The sequence below is a fragment of the Globicephala melas genome, chromosome 15 (genome assembly GCF_963455315.2).
Source record: "Globicephala melas chromosome 15, mGloMel1.2, whole genome shotgun sequence".
Classification (NCBI taxonomy): domain Eukaryota; kingdom Metazoa; phylum Chordata; class Mammalia; order Artiodactyla; family Delphinidae; genus Globicephala; species Globicephala melas.
Genome location: NC_083328.1, coordinates 43465146 through 43490398, shown reverse-complemented (window position 1 = coordinate 43490398; position 25253 = coordinate 43465146). Strand labels below are relative to the sequence as shown.

Sequence of the window (25253 nt, the reverse complement as noted above, 5' to 3'; positions counted from 1 at the left end):
AACAAGGTCTCATGATCTGCTCTGGTATTTTTGGGACACTTGCTTTGGGAGCCCAGCCACCATGCTGTGAGGAAGCGCAAATTAGCCCATGTGAAGGGACCACGTGGGAAGGCCAGGTACTGGGTGCCCCTGTGCTCACTCTGGGTGAAGTCCGAGCCAACAGCCGGCATCAATTACCAGACATGGGTGTGAAGACGCTGCAGATGTTCCAGGCTCGAGTGACCCCAGACATTGAGGAGCAGAGACAGGCCTTCCCCATGGCGCCTCCCGGATCCCAACCCAAGAAACCATGAGCACAATGAAAAGGTCATTTCATGCCACGAGGTTCAGGGCAGTTTTCTTTGCAGGAATAACTGGATCAGCACCCAAAATAAAACGCAGAGGTTTATCAGAAAGCCAGGAGCAGGTGTGGTGTGCAAAACACTCATTGCAGAAGCAGGAGGAAGTGCGGGGAGATTGCGAGAGTTTGCTCCCCAAGGCAGCAGGGTTCACCCCTTCCGTAAAAGTCTGAGGGCATTTCTCTGGGGAGGCTGGGGTTTGTAGCTCTTATTTCTTGGTATACTTTTAACGAGTCCACTTAGACACGGGGCCTGAGTTTCCTCATGTGCAGACCTTGACGGTGCTCCTTGGTCCCTGCAGGGTCTGAAGGCAGAAGGCTCGGGTTCACTCCTTCTCTACCTCAGTGTTGCTCAACTGGAAAATCTACCCTCTGTGAAGTTAGACAAGAAAGTGAGGCTGGGTCACATCGCGTGCGATTTGGGATAAGGTGTGTTCTAGTCACTGTCTAGGAGACAATCCTTCTATCCCTGGAGATTTGTAGTCTGATAAGCTAATGAAAGTATTGTAGTCAGTAAGGGCTATACTATTATACAGTGACACCACTATATCTATCTGACTTACAAACATTAAAAATAAGTATAAGGTATGGGTAAGGTCCTTAAATTGTGTGTGTGTGCATGTGTGTGCACGCACATGCATGGCCCGTTTATGCCGCGTAAAGACCAGCTCCCATGAGATCGTCTGTGGATGGGAACACACGGAGGGTAGACAGAGAAGGGGAGGGGAGAGCTGTCTTGGGCCCACACACTTTCTCTCTGGTCTTCCTTTTGTGTGTGTCTGTCCCTTTGGAAGCCTCAATATTCTTGCCACCTTCTTCTCCATTGTAAGAAACAAGCAAAATCTCTAGGAGAAAAGTGCCTTTCTGGCCGGGCAGTTAGAAACAACAGACTCATCTGAACTTTGCTCTTCTGTATTTCCCACCCCTTCCAGACAATTCCTTTTGGTGGGTCCCACCTTCGGGTCAGGTACAAGCAGGCCAACCTCTGTCTTATTTCTCTCATCACCTCCTAGAAGTGTAATATGTAGTTTTATTTGCCAAGTATACCTCAATACACCTGGAAAAAATGATAAACTCAAGACCACAGCCTCCCTCTAGACCCTCTGGCAGTTCTAAGTAACAGGGGGCTTCAGACAAGGGCCCTGGGCCGGGGTATGACCTGCACTCCCAGCTACATCCCAAGATCTCAGTCTCCTCCTCCAAGAATCTAGGACTTTGCAGAGGCCATAACTGGAGGAAAGAAGTGTGTCTGTTTCCTCCGCGTCCTTTGATAATTTTCTTTGCTGTTGTTTCTGGAAGATGGCCCAGTCACTTGGCTATAGGGGACTGAGAGCTGACATGCAAAGGGGGGAAAAAAGAGCGAAGGAGGAGGGGAAGGACCATGAGGGAAAGAAGAGACTCTTTCACGAAGAAGAAAGGTCACTGCAGCTACTTTCAGCGTGTAAAATATTCCCTTAGCTTTATTGTGTGGAGGACATTAGCATATGCACAGCGGGAAGGAACATTTTAATACAGAGCATCTTTTTCCAGCTTCAAAGATGAGAGTAAAATATAAAGGTAATGAAACTGCTGTTGGGATGATGTCTTTTTCTCCTTGGGGCTTTGTGGGTTGGCAGAGAAACGGGCTAGTAGGAGCATAATTTGTGGGTCAGAAATGACCCCCGAAAGAGAAGGAGACAGGCTGAGCCCTTGGTGCGAGTGAGTCCAGCATTCTGACCTGCAGAGACACTGCAGGACCACCTTTCCAGCCCCACTCCAGGACCACCCCTCTGGCTCCCCCAGGATCAGCCCTTTGGTTCCCCTGAGTTAAACAGTTTTCCCCTGGCGCTGGTGGCCACGCTCACAAACAGGAGAAATGCTGAATTTCAGTGAGAAGTTGGTGAAAATCATGATGAACCCATTTCCCACCAAGCCCATGGATGTCCCGGACGGCCTGCCTGCCCTCGTGGGGTCTAGGCAATCCCCCCAGAGGAGGGGGGCAGGGAGGGCAAGACGATCCAGGTGTCCGAGCTCCCTGGGCTGAAAGGACGTCCAGGACTCTGGGGACAGGAGGAGACGGGGGTGAAGGTGGGTGGAAGTGGGTGCCTATCTCAGGAACGGCATGTGGGGGTGACTGTGTCCTGTATCGCCGCCCAGCCGCCCAGGAGGGGAGACCCTGGAGGGGAGGAGTCAGCTCTGCGGGTCCACGAGCAGGACGTGCGGGCTCATGGGGGTTCCTGGTGCTCTGTCCCCACGGAGGTGTCCTCCCAGCTCTGTCCTTTGGAGTTAGGGGGTTGAGGTGTGGCCGATTAAACAGATGTTAAAACATCATCGAGGAAGTTGCCTTACCTACTTAAGATACTAACGTCGTTAAGAATTTGATAAATGTGTACAGCTCATTGGCTGATTTCGACTATACGCTTTCGTTTATTAAAGGAGGCCACTGAAAGAACTCCTTTGAAAATAAACCACTAACTTCTAGGGGACAGAAGTCCTTGGGAGCAATACTGCGGCAACCTCTGAGGATCCGTGCTCTCAGGTATTGTTACCTTCTGTTCATTGCTTTCCCCGACATGCCCGTTGGGTTACATTAATCTCAGTGTAATAAAGAACTCTATCCTGAGCATTTAAATGGGTGAAGCAGGACTCCTCCTTGACAGCAGCTTGTCAGTTAGGACTTTAACCGTGGGTCTGTCTTATTTATTCCCTGACCACCTCCAAGAAGGATCGAGGAGGGCTGACTGTTTCCCAAAGGCCAGAAACCCCTCCTCATCCCATTTCCTCATTGCTTCCCGAGGTCTCAGTGGACTTGTTGCCCTGACCACCACAGAATCTCAGCCTAGGAACTTGGATGAGTCCCTCTCACAGTGCCTCTTTCCAGCCAAGAAGAGCGGGCGGTTTGGGGAAGAGCTGTCTTGGCCAGGCCTCTGGTTCCTGGACCTGCTCCCCCGTCTCTGTCTTTATGCCAACCAAGCAGACAGAGTGTGTTTACTAAACTCCTGTTCAGGCCACGCACCACGAACACCACATCCTGGAGATGCAGCCGGACTGCAGCGCCCCTGTGGCCAACACGCTCCATCCACAGACCACCGTGAGCTGAAACCCGTCAGCCAAGCTTTCTGACCGTGACAAACGATTATTATAATCCTCTGCTGGGAGCTGAGGGGGAAGAGCTCTGAGTTTAGATATATTTAGAAATATAGCTCAAGCTGATTCTGCTTTAAGCCTTTCCCCTGGCTTTTGAATTCTGTTAAGTTACTGGGAAATAAAGTTAATCATCTTGCAGGTTAGTGCAGGCTGCGTCAAGGACACTTTTACGTCCTGCTGCCCAGGCCGTTCTTCGGTTTTACAGCTCGCCGGGAGCCTGCGTCGGGCCCGGGGCGTCCCATCTCCTCTCGCACCTGTGGGGAGACCAGGGCAGCAGGTGGGCCCCGGCAGGGAGTCACAATCTTCCCGATCGGATGGCGGGGTGTTTGGGGGCACATCTGATTCTGTCCTGGTGCCAAAGGGCAAAGTCCTCTCTCCTGAGTAAAGACAGCACACCCACATCCCCAAGCCCTTAGCTGGAGTCAGATGGCTTCTGTCTGCTGGGGAAGGGCCGCCCTCTGGGGAAATGAACCCAGTTACTCAGGGCCTCCCTGGTCACAGGTGGTGACAAGGAGTACCAAAGATTTTTCAGAAAGAATTGGCCTTTCTCAGGACAGGCTCTTAGGCCAAGAATGGAGGTGCCCAGAACACCCTGAGCGTCTCCAGGTCCAGGCCCGGGAGCAGATTCCAGACACTCCTCCAGGAACCGTGCCTGAGAGCTGGCCCAGGACAGAAGCAGCCCTTTGACCACGGAGCTGAGCCGCCAGCTCCTGCTGCAGCTGCAGCCGCAGGACAGACACACTTCCGAGAGGCAAAGCTGCAGAGGGTGCTTCCCTGCACCCTGGGCTCCGGCCTCCGGGGATGCCACCGGACAGCTTCGGGAAGAGTGGCCACATGTACTGAGGTGACCTGCAACCCTCGGGGCTCCGGCCTCCTTCAGACTCCAGAGAGTCAGCCGAACTCTGTACCCCACCCCCCATCCAACATTCACGCATAATAAATCAAACCTCACTGTGATCAGTCCTTGCAAGACACCCCGCCAATTACCTGAAAATCAGACTGAGAGCCAGCGCGATCAGCTGTACCCTCTGTGGGCAGAGCGTGACTCAGGATCCCAGGTCTGACCAGCACTTGCCCCCTGTGCGATGGGACAGGCACAAACGCACTCCCAGCGCCCCTGATGGGCAAGGCCCAGGGATCCTTACGTGGACACAGATGGCTCTGGATGAAGATTTGTTCACTTACAAGCTCCATTCTGGTTTTCAAACCCTGCATGTCATTTCCAGAGGAAAGCAAGGCACTTGTTACACCTCTGAGGGCCAGGCAAAATGATGCAAAATCATCTCAGGAATGCAGAGAATCATCTTAGAATTGAGCTCTAGGGGCAGGGTCTCAAGATGGACTTACCACATGTCCACTGTGTTTAGATTCCCGGGAGGACCACAAAGCACTGCCAGTCTGTTCTTGGTACTTTCTGGGCCTGTGAACCATCCTGGACACCTTGGAAGCTCTTGTGGCTCTCGACGACCAAGAAGGGACCCCCAGAGACCCAGTCTGGTGGTGATGGGCAGTGCGGGCCTGGGATGGGGGCGGTGGTCTTGGAGGGAGGCAGGAGTGGCAGGAGGCTGGGGTGATGGCAGAATGGGGGTAATGGGGAAGCTCTGGGGTTCAGGCTGGCTTTGAAACCTCCACTCAGTTTGGATGAAGCAGGCAGTGCTGGGGTCTTGAGGGGTGATGCTGTCCACGTGGGACTGAGATGGGCCAAAGTGGACTCAAACTGTGGCACTTCCTGGAGAACCATGGATGGGCCGGGATGGGGGATGGGGGATGGGAAGGGTCCAGGGCCAAATTCACCACCTGCGTGTTGCTCTCTCCCGGCGCAGGGCCAGTTCTAAAGGATACTTTCCGCCTACACGTCTTGCTGTTTCCTGCATCCCCTAAGCAATCTGCGTCGTGTCATCTAAGAACTCGTTGCTTCATCATTTATCTTTGAATTACTTTGGAGGCAGCCGGCTCCACAGCTCTCCCCAACCAGCTCACGCTGAGTACGTGGGGCTCCTTCGACCCTGCCCTCGTGTGTGTGTGAACATCACCGCAACGCAAAGCTCAGACCAAAGTAAACACGCGCTGCAGTTGTGTTTCAAGGACTCCTTCCTAGTTATATGTATCAATCATTTAAATAAAACCAAAGGTTAGAAATGAAGAATCCCCCGTCTAAAAGGAGAGAAGGGAAAATAAGAATGAGAAGCTTTACACAGAGGTAAGAGGCTGCAGGTCTCAGTACATGCTGTGCTCAAGGTAATTTTCCAGCTCGAAATTCAGTATCTTCTAGGCTCTATGTCTGGGATTCATGCAACCCTCAAGTGCCAGAAAATGCCAAAGCTCATCAAGGAAGCAAGAAAAGAGGGGCCCTCCTGAGAGCAGCCCACCCAGAGTCTTGAGCCAGCGTCCCGTCCTCTCGCTGCACCAGTTTCTACAGCCAAGGTGCAGGTGTAATGTCATCAGTACTTTTTTGACTTCCATGTACAGCTAGCTGGCCCCATGGGTGAGGTAGTCCAGTGAGGGGTCTCTCAGTGAGAAAGACTTAAATTTCATTATTGTCAACATCAAAACATCAGAGATGTACCCCAAATGACCCTCATTCCCACGAGAATCTATGATGTGCTCATCAACCAGTGACTCATCACAACTGTTCCCGAATTTCTATGTTCTGTTGGCATCACTATACTTGTGAGTCCAGACACAGGAGGTACTGTCCTGCCTGTGAGGTGAGGCTTCGTGCTGCAGACAGTGAGATGGATCAGTGGCCTGGCCTTCCCCGTGGCCACATCCAGGGACGCCTGTGGTGAGACTGGCGTCTGTCATGGACCAGGGCATGTTCAGCTAAGTGTGTCTAGGCTCTGGGCAGGCTGGACTCAGCCTTCAGAGGCACAGCCACTGCACAGAAGCAGGAGCTCCTGGGACTGCACCTTTTGTTTGGTCCTCGGGATGTCATAGGACCTGTGCAGAACCTCAATCTCAGAAGAGATGGGAAAGAAAAGACCAACCATGCTTTTAGGAGCTACGTCCTTACAGCTTTAGATACATCACCTAAAAGCAAAAAGATCACGCATTTGCAAACGTAATTTGAGGTGAGCATGAGGCCAGAGGGAAGAATGTAACACACGCTGGGATTTTAACTCTGGACTCCCAGGCACTGTGTGGGCTCTGCCCTTGGACAATCAACGCACGGGTTTCTCTGCTCCAGACAAATAATCACAAAATCGAGATAGTAATTACTGAGACAATGCATAAACGATAACTGCAAAAAATCCATCTAATACTCTCCAGGGAACAGAACAGATATGATGCATTTGTTCATCTATCCACCAACACAAGCTGAGATCAGTGACTCAACTCCAGCATGCGTTCTGGGGGAAGAAAAATAGATCAGAAATCTGATTTGTCCTGGCTGCACCAGATCATTAATATTTATACAGAATTGTTTAGATCCAGAAGTTGCAAAACAGCTCTCAGAAGCTACAATCAGCATATCAAATACACACATGGAGAGGGAGATAGAGATGGGGCAGGAGAGATCCAGGGAGGAGGAAGGAGGGGAGGGAGGGAGAGAGAAGGGGGAGGGGAGGGGGAAAGTGATCACTCCAGACCATTAAGCTGTGTTGCATGTTTTCCTGATACAGGTTAAAATATATCCATCTGATATATCAGGCCATCCTTCTAGTCACGTTTATACTCCATTTCTGCAAAGTCAGTGCCATTCCCGCGCCTGGTGGGGCTCCTGCAGCCTAGCCGCTCCCTCACCATAACCCTGGGGGGAGAGGTGGGCCTGGTCCAAATCCTTCCCACCCCCTCGCCCCCTTGGTAGCATCTTTCTTCCCGGGTGGTCCCATCACTCCTGCTTCTCCACACCTCCTGGGGCTGGAACAGGCTTTGCCAGGTCCTCCTCTGTGACTCCAGCAGAGTTCATGGCTTTAGTACTTAGTTACCCTGCTAAACCAGATGATAACTCCACCTGTTAGAGGACCCGTGACTCTCACGTATGAAGTTGGGTCTTGTGCTAATTCTGAATCTGCTACCGCTTACAGACGCAGTCACCAGGCGGTACTCAACTTACTATAAATCAGGGGGCATCGGAGAATAATGAACTTGAGGATAAAAGAGGTGCATGGTGACATATATAAAACATTTCCTCCAGACCTACGGATGATTATAAACCACACCACTGAGTGTGTGGAGGACACGGGGTCCAGTTTTATGTAATGCACCTGTTCTAAGCACACAACTTTGAAAAAAAAATGAGCATTTCCAAAACCTGTCTTTGTTTGTGACAAGGTTTAGCTAAGAGAACGTGGAAATGCCGGTCTCTCTGGTGAGATGAATGGTTAGAGATGGACAGGTGACAGCTCCTAAAAGCATCTGAGGCATCTGCCGCTCAAGGCTTTGTTGTAACTAAGCTCCTGGCGGATGGGAGGGTGGAGGGAGGTGAAGAGGCCCGTCTCGCTGCGTCTGTCTCATGCGACCCCAAGGCTGCGCAGCAGAAATCCGCAGAGGCCCCGCAGTGCCTGGCACACGTGTCTGCTTGCTTTCTTGTGAAAGGATATTCTGCTCTGAGTTGACTCTATTCCAGAACGTGCTGCTTCCGTGCCGTGTCCTCTGACCACCCTTTATGCTGTTGTATTGCCCACCCTTATTCTCTGGCTTAAAACGCTCAGTTAATAGACAGACTCCAGTTTGCGTTCAAGACTCTCCAGCCCTGCCCTGTCTTCCCTGGCCCCCCAGGTCACCTCTGTCTCTGTTGCTTCCTCCTGGGGGGAGCCCTCAGCCTACGACTGGTGGCAGCCCCTCCTTGGTGGGCAGCTCAGAGGAGGGAGCTCGGCACTGTCTCCAGGGCGCCCAGAGGAGGAGGGGTTCGTGCTGGCTGCTCACCGACCTGCGTGTGGCGCGTGCCCAGAGCATTTAGCAGCTTGACTCGATATTGAGCCGTGGTGACTCCTCCCAGCTGGGTCTGGACACCCTCAAGAGATGCCACGTTTATCAGCCACATGGTTCATCTTTACGAAATGACTGAACAGAACACGGGTGTGCAGGTCTCTGCATCAGACACACGTGTAGCCGGGACTCGGCAAGCCCCCCGGGGCTTTCCATCCTTTATTCACACGGCGATACCACTTCTGAGTCTGAATAAGGCTCCCATGGGCTTTGTTCTCTTCGTCCCATTGCACTAGGCCACTCATGCAAAGAGCCAGGGCGAGTTCCTGTCAGCGCTGGAAGGAACGGGAATTCAGGTGACAGAAAATCTAAGTTCCTCAACCCAGCCTTCAATTTTCTAATTAAGAAACATTCCTGTTGTAAGAGGAACACGGTCTCTGTAGAAGAACTATAGATTTCTGCTTCTAATGATAGCACTAGTGATCCTTCTGCAGAAGACAGCTAGAGATTCTTTAGGAAATATTAAAGAATACTTTGAAACTCTGGTGCTATTCATAAAATTCATAATCTGACGCTTAGTTCCCTTTTCTCATTTAATTATAGTTATAATAATGCAGTTAAGAAAGGAAAGAAACATTTTAGGAAGTGAAATCAAGACATAATAGATGCTCAAATGTAGAAGATGCCTGAGGCCGACGCAGTGCACGGAGCGCTCAGGCCTCCTGCCAGCGGGAGCTCCGGACCCACGGCCTCGGGGTAGCGGAGGTGGGCTGGGGAGTCGGGGAGGGTCTTCCAGCTCCAGTCTCAAGCTCACACCTGCCCTGCTGGAGAAGGTGCCCAGGTAAGCGCCCAATCCCGCCTAGAAGGCTTCTCTTCCTCACTGTAACACGCTCCAAGCAGGTGGGGACAAGATTTAGAAGCGAGAGCTGTGCTTTTCTATTTTTGTTTGCAGATAAAAGTCAAAGTTATGTTGCAGGAAATTTGATTTTAAGTGTTAGAAGCATTGATATTTGCATCATGTATCCACACTTGCTACCTCTCTGATTTCTGTGTTATTTAATCCCTTGAAACTTCAGTCTTTTCATCCATAAAAATGGGGATAATAAATTCCCACCTTTCAGACTCATTGCCAAGATTAAATAAGATAAAGCGGGCACATCAACTAGCTCACAGCCATCACGCAGCAAATTTGGGGTCCTTTCTGTCTTCCACATCATTCACAGCATCGTTTTCTGGGTGGACCCACCCAAACTACACACAACACCTTCCGCTGTAAAAAGTGTATAAAACTTGCCTGCACTGGGAGCTGGATCAAATGATTAGCACTGGAGTAAAGTGAAGCTGTGGACAAACGCTGCCCTCAGGCCTCCACACTAAGGCCGGGGGCGAGGCCCACCGCCAGCAGGTCTGGCCTTAGGACGCCATCGCCTTCACTGACCCCTGATCCCATGGCCACAAAGTGACGTGATGGCAGTGCCCTGTCACGGACTTCCCATGAGATCACGCGTGTGCAACTGCTCAGACTACGGCAGCATCAGGAGCGGGGGGAGGGCTTGTTCAAAAGCCGTTTCCACGCCCCCTCCCCCAGTGGCTCTGATGCAGCGGGTCGGTGGGCCAGACGACACGCCTTTCTAAGTGAGCTGGGGGTGTCGACACTGCTGGCCAGGACCACCCAAGAAGGCAGGTGTGCGGTGTTCAACGCAGGCCGGGGCCCAGAGGTGCAGGTGGTACCCACCTCCCTGACACTTTTACCACCACTGTTACTGCTACTTGAGGCCTTTTTCGAATCATAAAATCTGTTGGAGAAAAGATCCCACGTCTCCTTCCAGGTGTCCCTTGACCTGGGGACCCACGTGTGTGCCGACAATTCCGATTTCCTGCATCTACAGTCAGGCTGAAGAGGCACGAACAGAAGACCTGGTGGGCTCAAGGCTGGGCTGAAGCACCATGTGCCAGGGGCTGCCAGCTCCTGGGCCTGCAGTGCAGTCCAGAGCCACGCTGACCCTGAAGGGACCCGCGCGCCAGGGTCTCAGCCGCGAGTTCCCGTGGAGATGTGTCCACCGAGGGGTCCACGCTCACAGCACAAAAAAAAGAGGGGCTGAGGGCCGGGGACCCCAGAGCCCCTTCTCTTATTCCAACAGCAAAGGCAACCCCTCAGGCCTCAAAATGCTGGCTCTTCACCCCTGAGAATGTGACCAGAGGCCTCCACGGAGACTGTTTCACTTGCCGTTAACAGATGATCAGAATCCTTTCCCATCAAAGGTATTAAACATCCTGACTCATCAGGCCCGAGTCTAGAAGGTTCTTAAGGTGTGAAGGGTAACGTTACTTTCTGAGAAGAAGGATCTCATGCCAGTCTCCTCTACTGTGGCCGGAGTTTTATTATATTTACCATCTTTTAGACAAGGATGCTGTGCACGGCTTGCCCTGCCCCAGAGACAGGCCTCCCCCAGGGTACGTGGAGAAGCCAAGACCAGGGATGACTTCTGCATCCCGGCACGTAGACAACATTTCCTGGGCAGCCCCCACCCCCAGCCCCCGCTTATCCAGGGCTCACCTGGACTCTGCCGGCAGGTGACAAGTGACACCAATGTCCACTTGCATCTCTCTGAACAGGGAGCATCTGCCCTGTGGAACCCATGGTAAAAATATGAGTCCCGTTCTACAACTTGGCAATCAGAACACAGCTCTGGCTTGGAGGGCACGCCCTGGGGGTGATGGGGTTTGTCAGTAGGCCAGGCTGGGAGGCTGGGAGTGGGCCGCCCCCTTCACCCCTCCACGTGTCAAGACTGGGATGCAGGGGGTGGCTGACGTTACACTTGGGCCCTGGTTCTCTGGGCTCTGTCCTCCTGAGCTTCCTTCTCCTGGAAAAACCCTCTTGCCTGTTTGCAGCGCGTTAACCCAGGCTCAGGGCGCAGCTAACACGGGGCGCTGGGCTCTGGGCCTGGGGTCTTCTGGGGACACCATCTACACATCGAGGGCATCTGTCTGTGTCCCGCTGTGCGTCCCAATCCTTGGTGCACGCAGTGACCGCGGCCACTGCTTGGGTCTGGGAGATCCCGGCCTCGCTCCACCCACAGCTGCTCAGGCCCCTGACAGCCTGGAGTCTTGCCCTGCAGCCTCGGCTTGTGCCCCCAGAGCAGAGGCCTCTGGCATGTGTGGGACAAAGTCACAAAAGAGAAGCTCAGACACATCCTCCAGGTCAAAGCTGGACGTGAAACAGCCACCTGACCCAACCCCAGCGGTGCAGGACGGTCCCCATCACCCCTCCCCATACCCGTCCATCCTCCAGAGACAGGACCTCAAGCAGCGGCCCCGCCACGTCCCCCTGGAAGGGCCTCTGGGGCCTCTCAGTGTCCCTGTGAAGAGGTGCCTGCCCTCAGGGGGCCATCAGTGGGTCCTCTTCTCCCCCTGCTCCTCGTGGGGTCAGGAAAAGGGGGTCAGGGGACACGGGAACACACATAAAGGGACTCTCCACTCACCCAAAAAACCGAATCAGTACAGACAATGGCAAGAAGCAGTGAGAGGCCAGGGGTCTGTTCTCAAGCCCAGAGGAATCAGTGCTTCAAGCGTGAGACCTGGCCGGTAGGCCCCAGAGCCCTGGATGCTGGAGAGGGAGCCCGGTGCCCTGAGGATGCGGTGGGCTCCGGGGCCAGCGGAAGGGGCTGCCTTTATCTCCCGTCTGGTGGGGATGACAGGTGATGCTGAAACACATGCTTTAATTGGCACGTACACATCTTCCTTTGATTAATAAAAACGGGAATGTAGATCATTTCTGAATGAAGGCTCCCCATCTGCTAGAGGAAATCTTTCAAAACCTGGGCTCCGTGAAGGCACATGGAGGACGTTTGCTGTGAGAAAGGGCTGGGAATCGACACCCTTAAAGCACGGAGGGCACGGTTACCCACCAGACAGGCCGTTTCCTCCAGAACCTTAGTTTGGGATAAGCACACAGGTGCCGCAAGACCGGACTCTATTTTACGTGTGAGCCTTTCACAAAGAAAACCAAACCCACTTTGCCTCCGTTCCCAGTGTGTACCAAGTCTGCGCCCAACATGGGGTCAGTCCCGCTGGCGTGGAGGCCGGGCTCCCAACCCGCTGCTTTCCCAGTGGCCACTGTCAGAGGATGTGTCCCGGGCCTGATGGGGTGAGGCTGGGCACCCCCTGCCCGGTCCCCCCAGATGGCTCTCCGCCCCCGAGCAGGCTCTCCTCGATGGCCTGGGTGCACCAGCCGCGTGCGCGTGACCCACGGGGAGGCCTTACCTCGTGGGACAGGTAGAAGGCGGCGATGCCCAGGGGCCAGAAGCAGCAGAGCATGGAGAAGACGCTAAGGCCCAGGTGGTCCCGCGGGGGCATCACGAGGAAGTTGTCCTCGCTCTCTGTGTCACTGGAGTAGTCACTCTGCCGGGAGAGATGGGGATGGAAAGCGAGGTTACCAGGGGTCTCTCCATCATCCCCCGAAGCGGGGCTCAGGCCTGGCAAGCCCTCCTGGCAAGTGTGTGTCCCCCACAGGAAGAGAAAAACCCCAAGGGTGGGCTCTGGGTTGCTCCATGGGAGATTAAACCTCACAGACCTGCGGATCTCTGGGATGGGGTGCAGACAGCTGGGTGAAGGTTTGACCATCGGAGGACGGGGCTGGGTGGGAAGCGCACAGGCAGAGTTGGAGTCCACTCTTTGTTCCAAGACTTCAAGCTGGTTTTAGGGTGAGGCAGGGCAGGTGTCGGGGCCAGGACCTGCCCTGAACCCCCTTCTTGCCTTAGACTCTGATCTGAGTAAGGACGTCACTGGGCCTGGTCTCAAGCCCGGGTGTCCCTCCTGTTTTGGTTAATCAAACACGTGTAAAACTGCCAATCAGAGCCTCTACTCAGCCTGTGCTAGAAGCTTCCTGCTGGACTGTTTGTGTCTCATCTGAGAGAAAACAGGTGAATTTGGAGGGGCTCACCCCAATCTCAAACAGGGACTTTCTCTAGGGGCCCAGGATGGAAGTGGGTGATGCACTGTCCACACGGTACCCACCTGCCCCCCGCATGTGCGCGCACACACACACACAAACACACACAGACACACACACACAGAGACACACACATGCATGCACCCCATGGGTCCCAATCCCAGGCATCCCTTCCCAGTGAGGACCAGCTCCTTCCTGCAGGGCAGGCTCTTGCCCTGGTTGGTCACCGTCCCTGGGGTCATCTTTCCAGGACCCTGCAGCCTCCCCTCCGCTGGGCCAGGTCTGCGGAATTCCTGTCTTTCCTCTGCAGCGTCACCTCTCAAACAATAAAGGGAAAGGGAAAGGCCCATCCTCACTGCTGCAGAGAGGGAACGAGCAGCCTTCAGGGAGGCATCTCGCTCGGTGGGATCTGGGGACTGAGCGCTGAGGGGCAGACGCACATCTGCCGGCCCGCAGGGAGGCCAGAACCTTCCATCCAGGTGAAGGACGCCAGGCAGGGTCCCCAGGACGAGCTGCCCAGGAGGCCCACGGTGTCCACTCTGGGAGCACAGCACTCGGAGCCTCAGGCTGGGCTGCAACAGCCGACCTGCCCTGATGGCCCTCTGCACGGGGCCTGGGGAGGGACCCTGAAGCGACACTTGCAGGGCGGGATCCGAGGCCCCCGAGAGACACGGAGGACGGGGCTGAAGGACAGACGCCCGGCGGATGCGCGTCTTTCGACGGGTCTGGATGCACCCAAGCCGCAGCTCTGTCTGTGGGCACCTGTTCAGGCTTTTGGCTGCGGTGGAGTGTTTCGGTTTTGTTTTCGTTTACTGAGGGTTTAAGTACCTGGGCTGGCTGGAATCTTACTCCAAATCTGGAAGTAGCTGCTGTGGCTATTTCTCTTGTCATTTCTACTTTACAAAGGACACTGCTGGGATCTGGGCAGTTACAGGGTTCCCAAACTACAGAACCGTCTGGCCAGTGGCCGCTTACTGCAGACTTCTGTGCTGTCAGCTGTCGGGACACCAGCGTCTGGCCACCAATCAACCCCACTGCCCTTAGTTGCTTCTTGCCTAAAGCTGGGGTGTCCTCTCTGTACCCCTTGGCCCTGGGATTTTGATAACCACTTCTCGACTGGTCTGTTGGTGGCCAGTGGCCAGGGTGGTCAGTGGAAAGTTCCGCAATCAGTGAGCAGTGGCCACAAACCACACAGGGCTGCCTGGGCGTCGACCCCCATCTTCGGAAACAACTTCAAATGACACCACCATGCCTGTGAAGCAAAGGTTCCCCCCACAAAGTCTTCACAGACTTTTCCTTAGAGCATAAGGGAAACACACCTGTAAATTACAAAGTTGTGGCTACACGGCACCAAAATAACTAGTCCATTTTCATTAAAATAGGTTTTTAAAAACTCAGACAAATGACAGGGCAGACAAAAACAGCCCAGCCCTCCGTACCATCTCCCTCCCATCCACGGCAGTGCTGTGGGTACAAGTGGCCATGGGCATCGCACCAACAGATAGAGGAGAGGAGAGGAGGACCCTGGGGGCGGGTGGCGACGGAGACACCATCAAACCGAGTAGAGAAAACACACCACGCACAGCAGCTGTTTCTGAAAATCCTCTTCGTGGGGCATTAGCTTAGAATATCTGCAAGGCAGGGTGGACGCTTCCAGAGACGTTCACAGCTCACGTGGTTGAAGGAACAGATACTATGAGGGGGCAGAGCAGTACAGGGGCTGCCGTCCTCCTCCCCCAGCCCACCACTGCCCACACAGTCCGCCCTCGTCCATGACCTCCACGCAGGGAGCTGGCTCTCTGTCCCCTGGGGTTTCTTCCTCAGGAAGATTGACTAGGATAATCATAGCACCAGGCGGGACGCACATCGGCCCTGTGAGCACAGCCCCGAGGGTGAAGGGGTGCAGGGGCTTGGCCTCGTCCCTCGTCTCTCTCAAGGTCTCACTGTCCCCTCACCACTGCCCGGCCTGGAGCCCCACTCCCTCCTCATCCCCTGGCCTTCTCTGCTGCCTAATTCTGGGGAGCGTCTCTGCGTGACCTGGGCGGGGGCGGCGGGTGGAGACCAGGATGGACTCGGGATCGGGATGCCCTGTGGAGCCTGCACGGTGTGTTCCCGACAACACCACTTCAAAAACGGAAAATCACAGAGGACTCTACGTGGTCGTGGAAAATGAGGATGTAGATGTTTATTCATTGCCCTGGAAAGGTGCTTGTAATAACCGAGGGAAAAACCAGGGTAGAAAGTGGAAGAAGTCACATTTCCTCCAGAAAGTCAGAAATTCAGATGCGTCTGGATGGCGGGCATATCAGTGCTTTTTGTTTTTTTTTTCTTTTTGCATTTCTGGGGTATAGTTTTTCTACAATAAGCAAGGTTATTGGGCAAGATGCAGACGTGCTGACAGGTGGGGGGTCCCCCCGCCCTCTGTCCTCCTGTGGAGTGGGATCCTTCAGCGCTTGCCTGAGGCCCTGCTTGGAGACACTGTGTCGGGGGCCCAAGGAGCAGCTGGCAGAGCAGGATGGGAACTCAGCACAGCACCCAGGCTCCCCGAGATGCAGGTCAGACCCACCAGGTCACTGAGGGTGAAGATCAGAGCCTCAGCCCGCGGAGCCCAAGTCTGTGCTGACCAGCAAGGCACCACCGCCCCACGGAGCTGCTTAAATTACCCAAATCAAAGATGCCCGACGTAGTTCCTCAGCCACCCTACCACCTGCCAGGGCCTCAGGTGGCACAGGTGGCCAGTGTCCATCACACGGGACAGCACACAGACTGCACATAGCAGGTACCAACAGCACACGTGTTGAACGCATGAAGAATTTCCAAGTGCCCTTAGCCGACATGGACAGCATCTGAGAAGCAGCCAGGCTCCAGGGTTTGCCCAGAGTGCGTGGGAGGAACCGGGCCCTCAGTCCACGTGGGCAGTCAGCCCCGCTGCCCCAGGCTCCTCTCCTTCCTGTGAGCCCTAGGGTCCTAACCGTCCACTCAGGTGGGACCACAGTGGGAGGATGGTGACTCGGTCAGGTTCAAGGCTGTCTCACCCAGGGCAGCTGATGGACAGAACCGAGGACAAAGGCAGGTGGACGCAGCCCCCCATCCTCCTCGTGTCGGTCACAGACCCTCCAGATGTTCTGGGGCTGCAACATCCCATCCACGTCAGAGGAGCGAGGAGTGTGGGTGAGCGCCGCTGACACCTGGAGCTTCCATAGCCACGCACGGAAGTGCCTCTCCTGACCACTGTCTGGGTTGTGAGCCCTGAGGTCCTTGCAGGGAGGGCGCTGGGCCACACTCCCTCACCTGCACTGTCGGGGTAGCCCCACTGGTCCACTTGTGTCCACTTGGGGGTCTTCCGTGGGCAGGTGAGCTATGGAAGACCAGATCCCTCAGCGCTCTGCAGAATCCTCTGGCCCAGGCTCCCCTGGCACCTCAGGCCCACTGGCCTCTCCTTTACCCGGAATCAGATGAATCAAAACCAGACTCTGCTGGGGACCCACTCCGTGTACTTCACACGGGGTCATAGATGCAAAGAAGTGCAGGGGTCTGGGGGCTCAACGGCATGGAACCTGGGGGACATATTTTAGTATCTAAACACGCTGTGCCCTAAATTCTACCTGGGGGCTGTTACTCAACTTTCCTGAATTAATTTAAACACCGTTTTCTCACCAGCTATGGTCTTCAATCCGATGGTTGGGGTACGATGACAGGCTCCCTCTAAGACTTGCCCTTCTTCTGATCTGGAAGTGCTCAGGGGTCCTGAGGACAGTCCTACAAAACGTTCTCAGGACCCGTCTTAGTTTAGTTCCCCCAGAAGCAGATCTTGAGTCAAGGACTGGGTGCACTTGTTTTCTTGGTAGAGGACCATGGGAAATGCTGGCAGGGAAGAGGGGAGGTGGGACGTGGCCAGACCAGAGCCTGTAAAGGGCGTTTTACCAAGGCAGGTCCTCTGTGGGCGCCTGGAGCCTGGTCCCTCTGGGACCTCGGGGGCCATGTGGTAGAGGGAACCCCCGGGGAACCGCCTCCTGGCAGTTTTGGCGAGTGCCTGGGGGCAGAGGTTCTCCCACATTGCGGGGAAGCCTTCAGGGCCCAAAGAAGGTCCTCAGGTAGGCAAAGGCCAGGCCAGGGGGCTTCTCCTGCAGGGGTGATACTCGGGGGTGGGCTGAGAGCATCTGCTGCAGAGGCTGTGGAAGAACTGGGGGGTTAAGACACCCTAAAACTTCAACCAGGGCAAGACCACCACACTCAGCGAACGTCTGGGAGGGTGAGAAGATGGGGACACAGAGGAACGTGGACATCCAGGATGATGAATCCCATCTACCTCCAAATAAACAGGCACAAAGAACAAATACACATCGTGTGTTTTCAAAGACAGAAGACCTGGTTTAAAATAACACTACAGGCATCAGGTAAAACCAACCTGCATGTAGCAAGCAGTCAATCTATGTTGGAAATTATATTATTTTTCCACTGTCGTGTTTTTGTTTTCACAGTGTGGATATAATCAGGTTGTTCACTGGACTTCAGATTTTGTCCAAGAAATTGTGATGCCCCTCTGAAGGCCCCTTGCTCAGTAAGGAGGTGGGACTAGCGTGTGCAAAGGCCCTGGGCCTGGAATGAGCACTGTACACATGCAGAGCTATAGGGAGTGAGGGGACTTGGTGTGGGAGAGGGGCCCCCAGCAGACCGTGTGGAGTGCGGGCCGCTTTCCACTGCTGCGACCAGGGCTTATCCCACATCAGACAAGAAACCAGGAAATACACACAGACACAGCCCTCCAGGACCAGCCACAGGTGTGGGTGTCACAACCGAGCCCAGCCCTGGCGTGTCGATTTATCACCTGCGGATGCAGTTTCTAAATGTGAATCCCTGCTTCAAACCTGCATTATTTCCACGTGTGATATTCTGCACCTAAGAGCTGCGTGTACAACTGCATGAGGTGATGGTCGCTGCTTTAGATCTTGCTTCCCCTTTACGTTACGGTTGCCAGAGGGTAACCTACGGTTTGCAGATGGAAAGTCCAAGTTATTGATAGTTTTGGCACTGTGGGTTTGGATTGGTTTGAACTAGGACTTGACTCACGTGAGTGCAGGGTCAGCATCTGAACTTTCGTGGCCTGGGTGCTCTGCTGGCCTCACCTGGTCCAGGTGGAATGATGTGCATCCTCACTTAGAGAAAGGAGAATGAAAACCACACTGAGATATCATGTTTCACCTATCGAGTTGTCAACGATGAAAAAGCACCACCAGCCATCCTGTCGGTTAGGCTGTGGGCACACAGCCTGGCTGGATGCAAACTGTGACACCTTAGGAAGCAGGTCTGTCGACATGCAACACAATTAAATACATGCTGAGTTTTTGGTTCAGTAATCTCAATTCTAGGTGTTATTCTGAAGATTCACCTCCAATCATAGAAAAATACAGACGCTCAAGGTTATTCACGGCAACGTAGTATGTAACTGCAAGATATTGGAAACGACCTAAATGCCCATCAAACGAGAGTGGTTACATAAGCTATGAGGCATCCAGTGGTTACATAAACTAGGAGGCATCCACCGCATGGGATGAAGCGCAGGTGGAAAAAGAGTGTGTGGTAGTGGTGTGAGCTGCTTGGATTGGATTGAGGATGTTAGTTTCTATCTATCTATAAGTAGATAAAAAATAAGTATGTCTGTGTACACACACATGGTTACACAGGTGTGTTTATGTACCTATGTGCTACACGTTTCTCCTGGCTCAGTCTGTCGGAGGGCCTGGGAACAACGCGCCCACCCCCCAGGTGCTGAGAAGACCCAGTGCCCGGACGTTGGTTTCTAGACACGGCTCTCCAACACAAGGAGCCAGGGTGCTTTGGAGAAACGGCTGATTTCAGGGTCAGGGCCGTCAACATCCAAGACAGACCTGGGACAGCTCTCTGCGCAGGAAATAATGGTAAACTGGCTAATGGATGACAAGCTGTGTCAAAAGGACACAGAGCCAACCAGAAGGGGCGCCTGCTGTCAAATCTGTAACAAAGTGAGAATAAACACACAGTAAATACTGTAACGGATGGACAGGAACCCATAAAGTAAGAATCAATGGTCCAGCCTGAAATGAAGTAATAAATGCCTACAAATAAATACGGGGGAAGGGAAAACTCTTCCCCACAGCTGAATGCCAGCTAATAAATACAGAAGGAACAGTGGGGTTAGGAGCTTGTGAAGGACGTTAAGACCAGTAGGGGAACAACCAGTGACAAGCAGGGTGCCCCATCCTCACGCAGCACCTCCTGCAAGACACTTATCAATTCCAGAGAAACGTGGCTCAACCAGGAGACACTTGGCAGGCACCGCCTGCAACACGGGATGGAGTCACCGCTGGTCACGGGCACGTGCACCAGGGACGCGCCAGCGACACGATACGGGGAGGCAAGCATGTCCTCCGCGGCGGTCCTGCCCAGAGCGCCGTCACCTGAATCCAAGCAGCAGGATCCCCAGACGACCCAGAGGGAGGGCTCTCCTGTGAAATAACCGACCTGTACTCTCCAAGCATGTCAAGGGAATGAGGGTGGTGACAGAGAAGGTTCCAGATTACAGAGGACTAAAGAGGCACAGCAAGAGGTTGTAAGATGGGCTCCTGAACTGGATTCTGGGCCTGACTCTTGCCTTTCGCTATAAAGGACGATGTTGAAAGAACTAGGAAAATGTATATAAGATCTATAGACGAGATGACAGTATTGTAACGATTTCCATTTCCCGACTTTTATAATTGAACTTGTTTTTAGAAAATACAACTGGCTCATTTAGGGGTAAAAGGACATCTTGTCTGACACTTTCTTGCGAAGAGCTCAGGAAAACATATGTACATTGAGAGAATGGGAACGCACCCACGGTAAACTGTTAAGACTGAAGGAAACCGGGTGACAACCATATATAGGGGTTGTCTGTACCGTTCTTGCAATTCTTCTGTCCGAAATTATTTTGAAAATAAAAAGTCAAAAAACCCCTCACACGTGTGCCATTTTAGGAGGAAAACAATTATACTTTAAATTGAATTTCTTTCTTTTGGGGATTAAAAATTGCATACACTTTCCCCTCTTTTTTCATTATGCTTTAATGGAAACGCTGTGAGCATTGCAGGGAAAAATGAAAAAAATATCAAATTCACTCTTTTCATGACACGTGAATAATTCGTTTTACGCTGGTATTTCATCAAGTTCGTCCTCTTTATGTTTCCACAGAGAAGCTGCTTAGTAGTGTTGGATGTCACACACTTGCCCTCGGGAGCTCAGAGGCCTGCGGAGCCCAAGGCGGCTTCTGGAACAAAGCTGGGGCACTGAGCAGTCAGGAGGCTGCGCATGCCTACCACTGGGGCCCAGGTCGCAAAGGTCTCCCGGGCGAATCTGGCAGCGGGTGGCTCACTAGGGCCCACAGGGATGCTGCCCTCGGCTGACAGGCGAGGAGGGTGGAGGGCCCAGCGGAGCACGCACCTCCCAGGAACAAGCTACGGGGATACAACGTCCATCCACCTGTCCTCACCCATCTGTCCACCCACCAGAAAGGCCCTGACTCCCGAGGAAGTGCAAGAGCTACTTGGTGCCACGGGAGGGGCAGGTGGGAACCACGTGCCTTCCTCTGAGAGGCTGGCGGCCACCTCCCTCCACGGACCCTTGCATGCCCTCCACCCTAGGCTCCAGAAACCTCTCTGGCTTGAGTGGGAGTCACGTCTGTGTTGCTCCGGTGAGGGCAGACTGTGGATCCCCCGCCTGGCTTGTTTGATTTCTCCTTCATCTTCTCATAGCATCAGGTACTGGCCCAAGGCACCAGCCCCTGTACAGTGTGAGGCCCCTGGAGCTACGTCTCCCATCTCTGCAGCAAGGAGAAAGCCGTCTGCCCGAAACTTGGGAGCGGGGACCCCAGAGCCCCTCACCCTTCAGCCCCTCGCCACTGACCATGGCCACTGCCCTGCACATTTGCATGTGCCTATGGCCCAGGTGGGCTCCCTAGTTTGTAAGAATGAGAATATCTTCTAAACCAAGGGCTGCCTCTGTGCAAGATCCCATTACAGAAAACCTCTGGTTGTATGTCAAGGTACTGGCTGGGGCTGTTCTAGGTCATCAGATACCAGCCGTTTTTTAAAAATCACTAATTTCCCAATTTACTGTTCTGAAATATTCTGCTTTATTGAAAGGAAAGCAGATATTTAAATTATATATTAGTTAGTTTGAAGATTATAGAGTATTAAAATTCATTAAAGATGGCCTTGTACAATATGTGTATGTATGTATACATATAGATTATTTCACTCTGTGTGTGTGTGTGAGATGTGATGTCACATCTAAAAACTCTTCAACTAAGTCTTGGTCACAGAGATGTATATGTGTATACACACACACACACACACACACACACACACACACTTACACATACCCTTTGAAACAATTTTAGACTCACATAAAAGTTTCAAAAATAGAGCAGAGGTCCTGTAGGGACTGCAAAGATAGAACAGAGTCCCACATCCTTGACCGCCACCTCTTACATAAGCACGGCGCAGCACCTAAATCAGGACACCGACCCTGTCCAATGCAAGACCCCCAACCAGCCCCCTCAGCATGACGCCCCGAGGGTCACCCAGGCTGCTGGGGTGTCAGCAGTTCACTCTGTTTTGTTCCTGCGTGATTTTCCACGATAAGGAGGTGCCCCTGTGTGTTCGTCCGTTCGTCCACCGAAGGGCGTTTAATTCCAGTTTTTGATTCTTACTAATAAAGGCTGTGACGCATTCGTGCAGGTTTCTGTGTGAACATAGGTTTTCGTTTCTTTAGAGTAAATACCCAGGAATGGGGTTGCTGGGTTGTTCGGTGTTGGTGTTTTTACAGGAAAATGACCAAGTGTCTTCCAGAGAGGCCTTCCCGCTTCTGCGTCCTCACCAGCATTTGGTGGTGTCAGTTCTTGGCATTCCGCCGTCCTAAGGGCCGTGCAGTGCTCTTTCATCTTGGCTTTAGTCTGCATTTCTCGGAAGGTGGTGATGTTGAACATCTCCGTGTGCTTATTTGCCATTCGTATCTCCTGCTTGGGGAAGTGCCCGTTCTCTCCGTTACGTGGCAGCTGGGCTCCATCCAAACTCTCCTGCAAATCCCTGTCACCCCTACCTTAGCTTCCGCCTCCCAAATGTAGACGCTCTGCCCGCCAGGTGGACTCCAGGTGTTATGAGAAGGGACTCAAAGCTGGCAGATCAGTGGTTGGCCTCCTGTGGGCACCCAGCCCGTGCTAAGGACAGCAGATGGGGCTGTCATGGGGGGACAGTTCCAGCTGGAACAAAGGACAGAGCTGTGAGCCCGTAGGAGCACACTGACCTCCTGTGCACACGGCCCGAAGCCAGGACATAGCCCAAGCCTCCAGCAGCTACCCAGCCAGGAGCTCACCTGCCTCCTCTGTGAAGCTGCAGCAGTTGCTGCATTTCTAGAAGACAGGTGTAGAGGATCTCAAGCCATTCTCACCTTCCCCCTGCCACCCTGAGGCTAAGCGTGAGGCAGTGAGGACTCATGGAAAGAGACTGGCCGGGGGCGGGGACCGGAGAGAGGCAGCCAGTGGTGCAGGTGCTGCCCGGTAGCGCTGGCCGGCCTCGGGGAGGGAGGGTCCAGAAAGGGGGTCAGGGACCTCCAGTCTGCTTCACAGGGGGCAGATCACCTCTGGATCATCCATTTCTCGACTCATTTCAAGAGGGATTCAGAGCAACCAGGATGGTGAGGAGAGTAAAGTGATGCCCTACCGGGAAGAGGGGGACCCCGGGGAGGGCAGGGTTGGGGGTGAGCATTGTCTCCATGTGTTAAGGGCCATCCTTAGAAGAAGGAGAGATGGGTCCTCAGGCATCCAAAGGGGTACCAGAGGCGGCCCCTCTCTAGAGAGGGAAACGTTTCCAGAAAGGGTGAGCCTTGTACCTTCTCTGTCTGTGAGGTGGGTTAGAAGCCGCCTGGACCACTGGTCAGCGGAGCTCTCTGTGCTCACTGCTCACACAGTGTGGTCCAGGGGCTGCAGTGTCGGCCTTGCTGGGAGCCGTCAGGAATGCAGGCGCCCAGGCCCCACCCCAGCCAGCCAGGACCTGCCCACATGGAGGCTGCCAGGCTCAGGAGAGGTGTTTGGATGGGGAGTCACGGGGGATGCTCCATCGCTGGTGGCGGGGTCGCTGTCTCTCCACCCTCGTGTGTCAGGAACGTCGCCGGTTATCTGCCCTGCTACCTACCTCTGGACGAACATCCGCTTCAGCAAGTAAACAACAACGGTGACAAACTGTCAGTCCTTCTGTTCTCTGTCCTTGTGCATAAGAAGCACCTCTGGCTACGTCCCTGAGACATGATGCTGGTCCTCCCCAGAGGAGTGGCATGGCTGCCACTGGGCGCTTTGCTCCCACTCAACCCCATGGACACACCGAGGACTGGCCAGGGGCTGAGCAGGGCTGTCAGGGCACCGGCTCCTCTCCTCCCTTCCCCCTGCAGTTATGGGGCAGTTCTGTCTGGCTAGAATGACCTCACGATTTCTCTCTTTTCTAATGAAATGCCGATGGCACTGTGTTCGTAACAGTCTTCACCTCATGCTTTCTCCTTAGTTCTTACTTGGAGCCTGTCTTCGTTTTTGTGGTTTGTGGGAAACATAGTCTGCTCTTGTGTTTCAGCACAGAGTCAGCTGCTGCCAGGATGTCCCACGCGGAGGCCCCGGGGCTGCCGCAGGGCCTACGGGGCGCTAAGTACCAGAGGCCCGGGTCCCGTGTCTGCTCCGTGCACTTGACGTGGGACACTTTTTAAAGCACCTCATTAAACAAAGTCGAGGTCATATAAATGCTCACCAGGAAGACCTCAAGGAGCCTGGGTGCTCACACAGGTAGCGTCTGGCTTCATTTCTATTGAAAAAAGCATGACACTGACCAGGAGGGCTCCTCTGACAGTCATTCATTTACTAAGAAACCAATCGGCACAAAGGATCGTTAGGTGCCCACTCGGTGCTGAGCTTCGGGGTGTATCCAGGAGCTCCTGTCTCTGCTCCTTTCCCAGGAGGCTAAAATCCACTCGCCCACAGCTCCCAGGGCCATGGGGGCACTGCCCATACCTCAGGTCCCGAGGCCAGGCTGGGCCCCCTCTGTGCTTTGTCTGAAACCCCCTCCTTTCTCGACACGCTGCCCCTTGCTCCCCCGCTGACCGGCTGGTCTCCCAGGGGACGTTTCCTAGTAAATCACGCGCTCATGAATCCTTGCATTGCGTCTGCTTCTGGGAAACTCAGCCTAAGGTGGCTCGGCCGTGTCCGACAGGACAGAAAGTCAAGTAAACACACACACACATAAACAACGGCATATCAGCACTGCGACCTGGATGCTGGCGAGAAGGCAGCCAAGTGAAGGGGAGGAGAGAACACTCTGGGTCCAGAGGGGGCTGCAAAGCCGCCTGGGGGCTGGGAAACGGAGGGGGACCAGGAGGCTGGAGGTGGTGGGGACAGAGTGAGAGGCGAGGCGACGGGGGTGGGCGACTGCTCACGGGGCCCCTGCATGTCTGCATTTTATTTAACTCAGTTTGGGTGATCTGCTACCTAACGATGTATCAAAGGGATCAAAGCAAAAGTACTAGAAGAGGAGACCCAGTAATTGACTAGCTTACCAAAGGCTTGAAAATCTCCCTATTTTCTAGAAGAAACACGAGAGGAAAATCCCATACAATCTACCATATTGAACCACGTCCAGATTTCACCCAGCCTGGGCCAGCAGAGCACGGGATGGTTTGCTGGAGAGACAGGTATCCTCTGGGATCTGACCTCAAGTTACAGCTGTCCCTCCACTGCATCCCTGACCCTCCACCACCAAGCCTCCCTGAAACACCACTGCTTTCTCTGCTAAATCCTTCCTGAATCTGCATTTTACAGTGTAGACCTCTCTGGGTAACGTCTTGTGTAAGGTTATGACTCCAAGCAACGTGTTCTGTTTCTCAATATACGTCTTTCCACTCTGAGGAATGTTCCCC

General features: G+C 53.7%; 1 protein-coding gene across 8 annotated transcripts in view; it reads right to left on the bottom strand.

The window, feature by feature from the left end:
* SYNDIG1 (synapse differentiation inducing 1) overlaps window positions 1-25253 on the bottom strand; it is a 117356-nt gene that overhangs the window by 21276 nt on the left and 70827 nt on the right. For all 8 annotated transcript variants that reach the window (XM_060284405.1, XM_060284406.1, XM_060284407.1 and 5 more), the window contains one exon: window positions 12599-12736. In XM_060284405.1, coding sequence (XP_060140388.1) covers window positions 12599-12736 — 138 coding nt within the window. The remainder of the gene's footprint in view (window positions 1-12598; window positions 12737-25253) is intronic.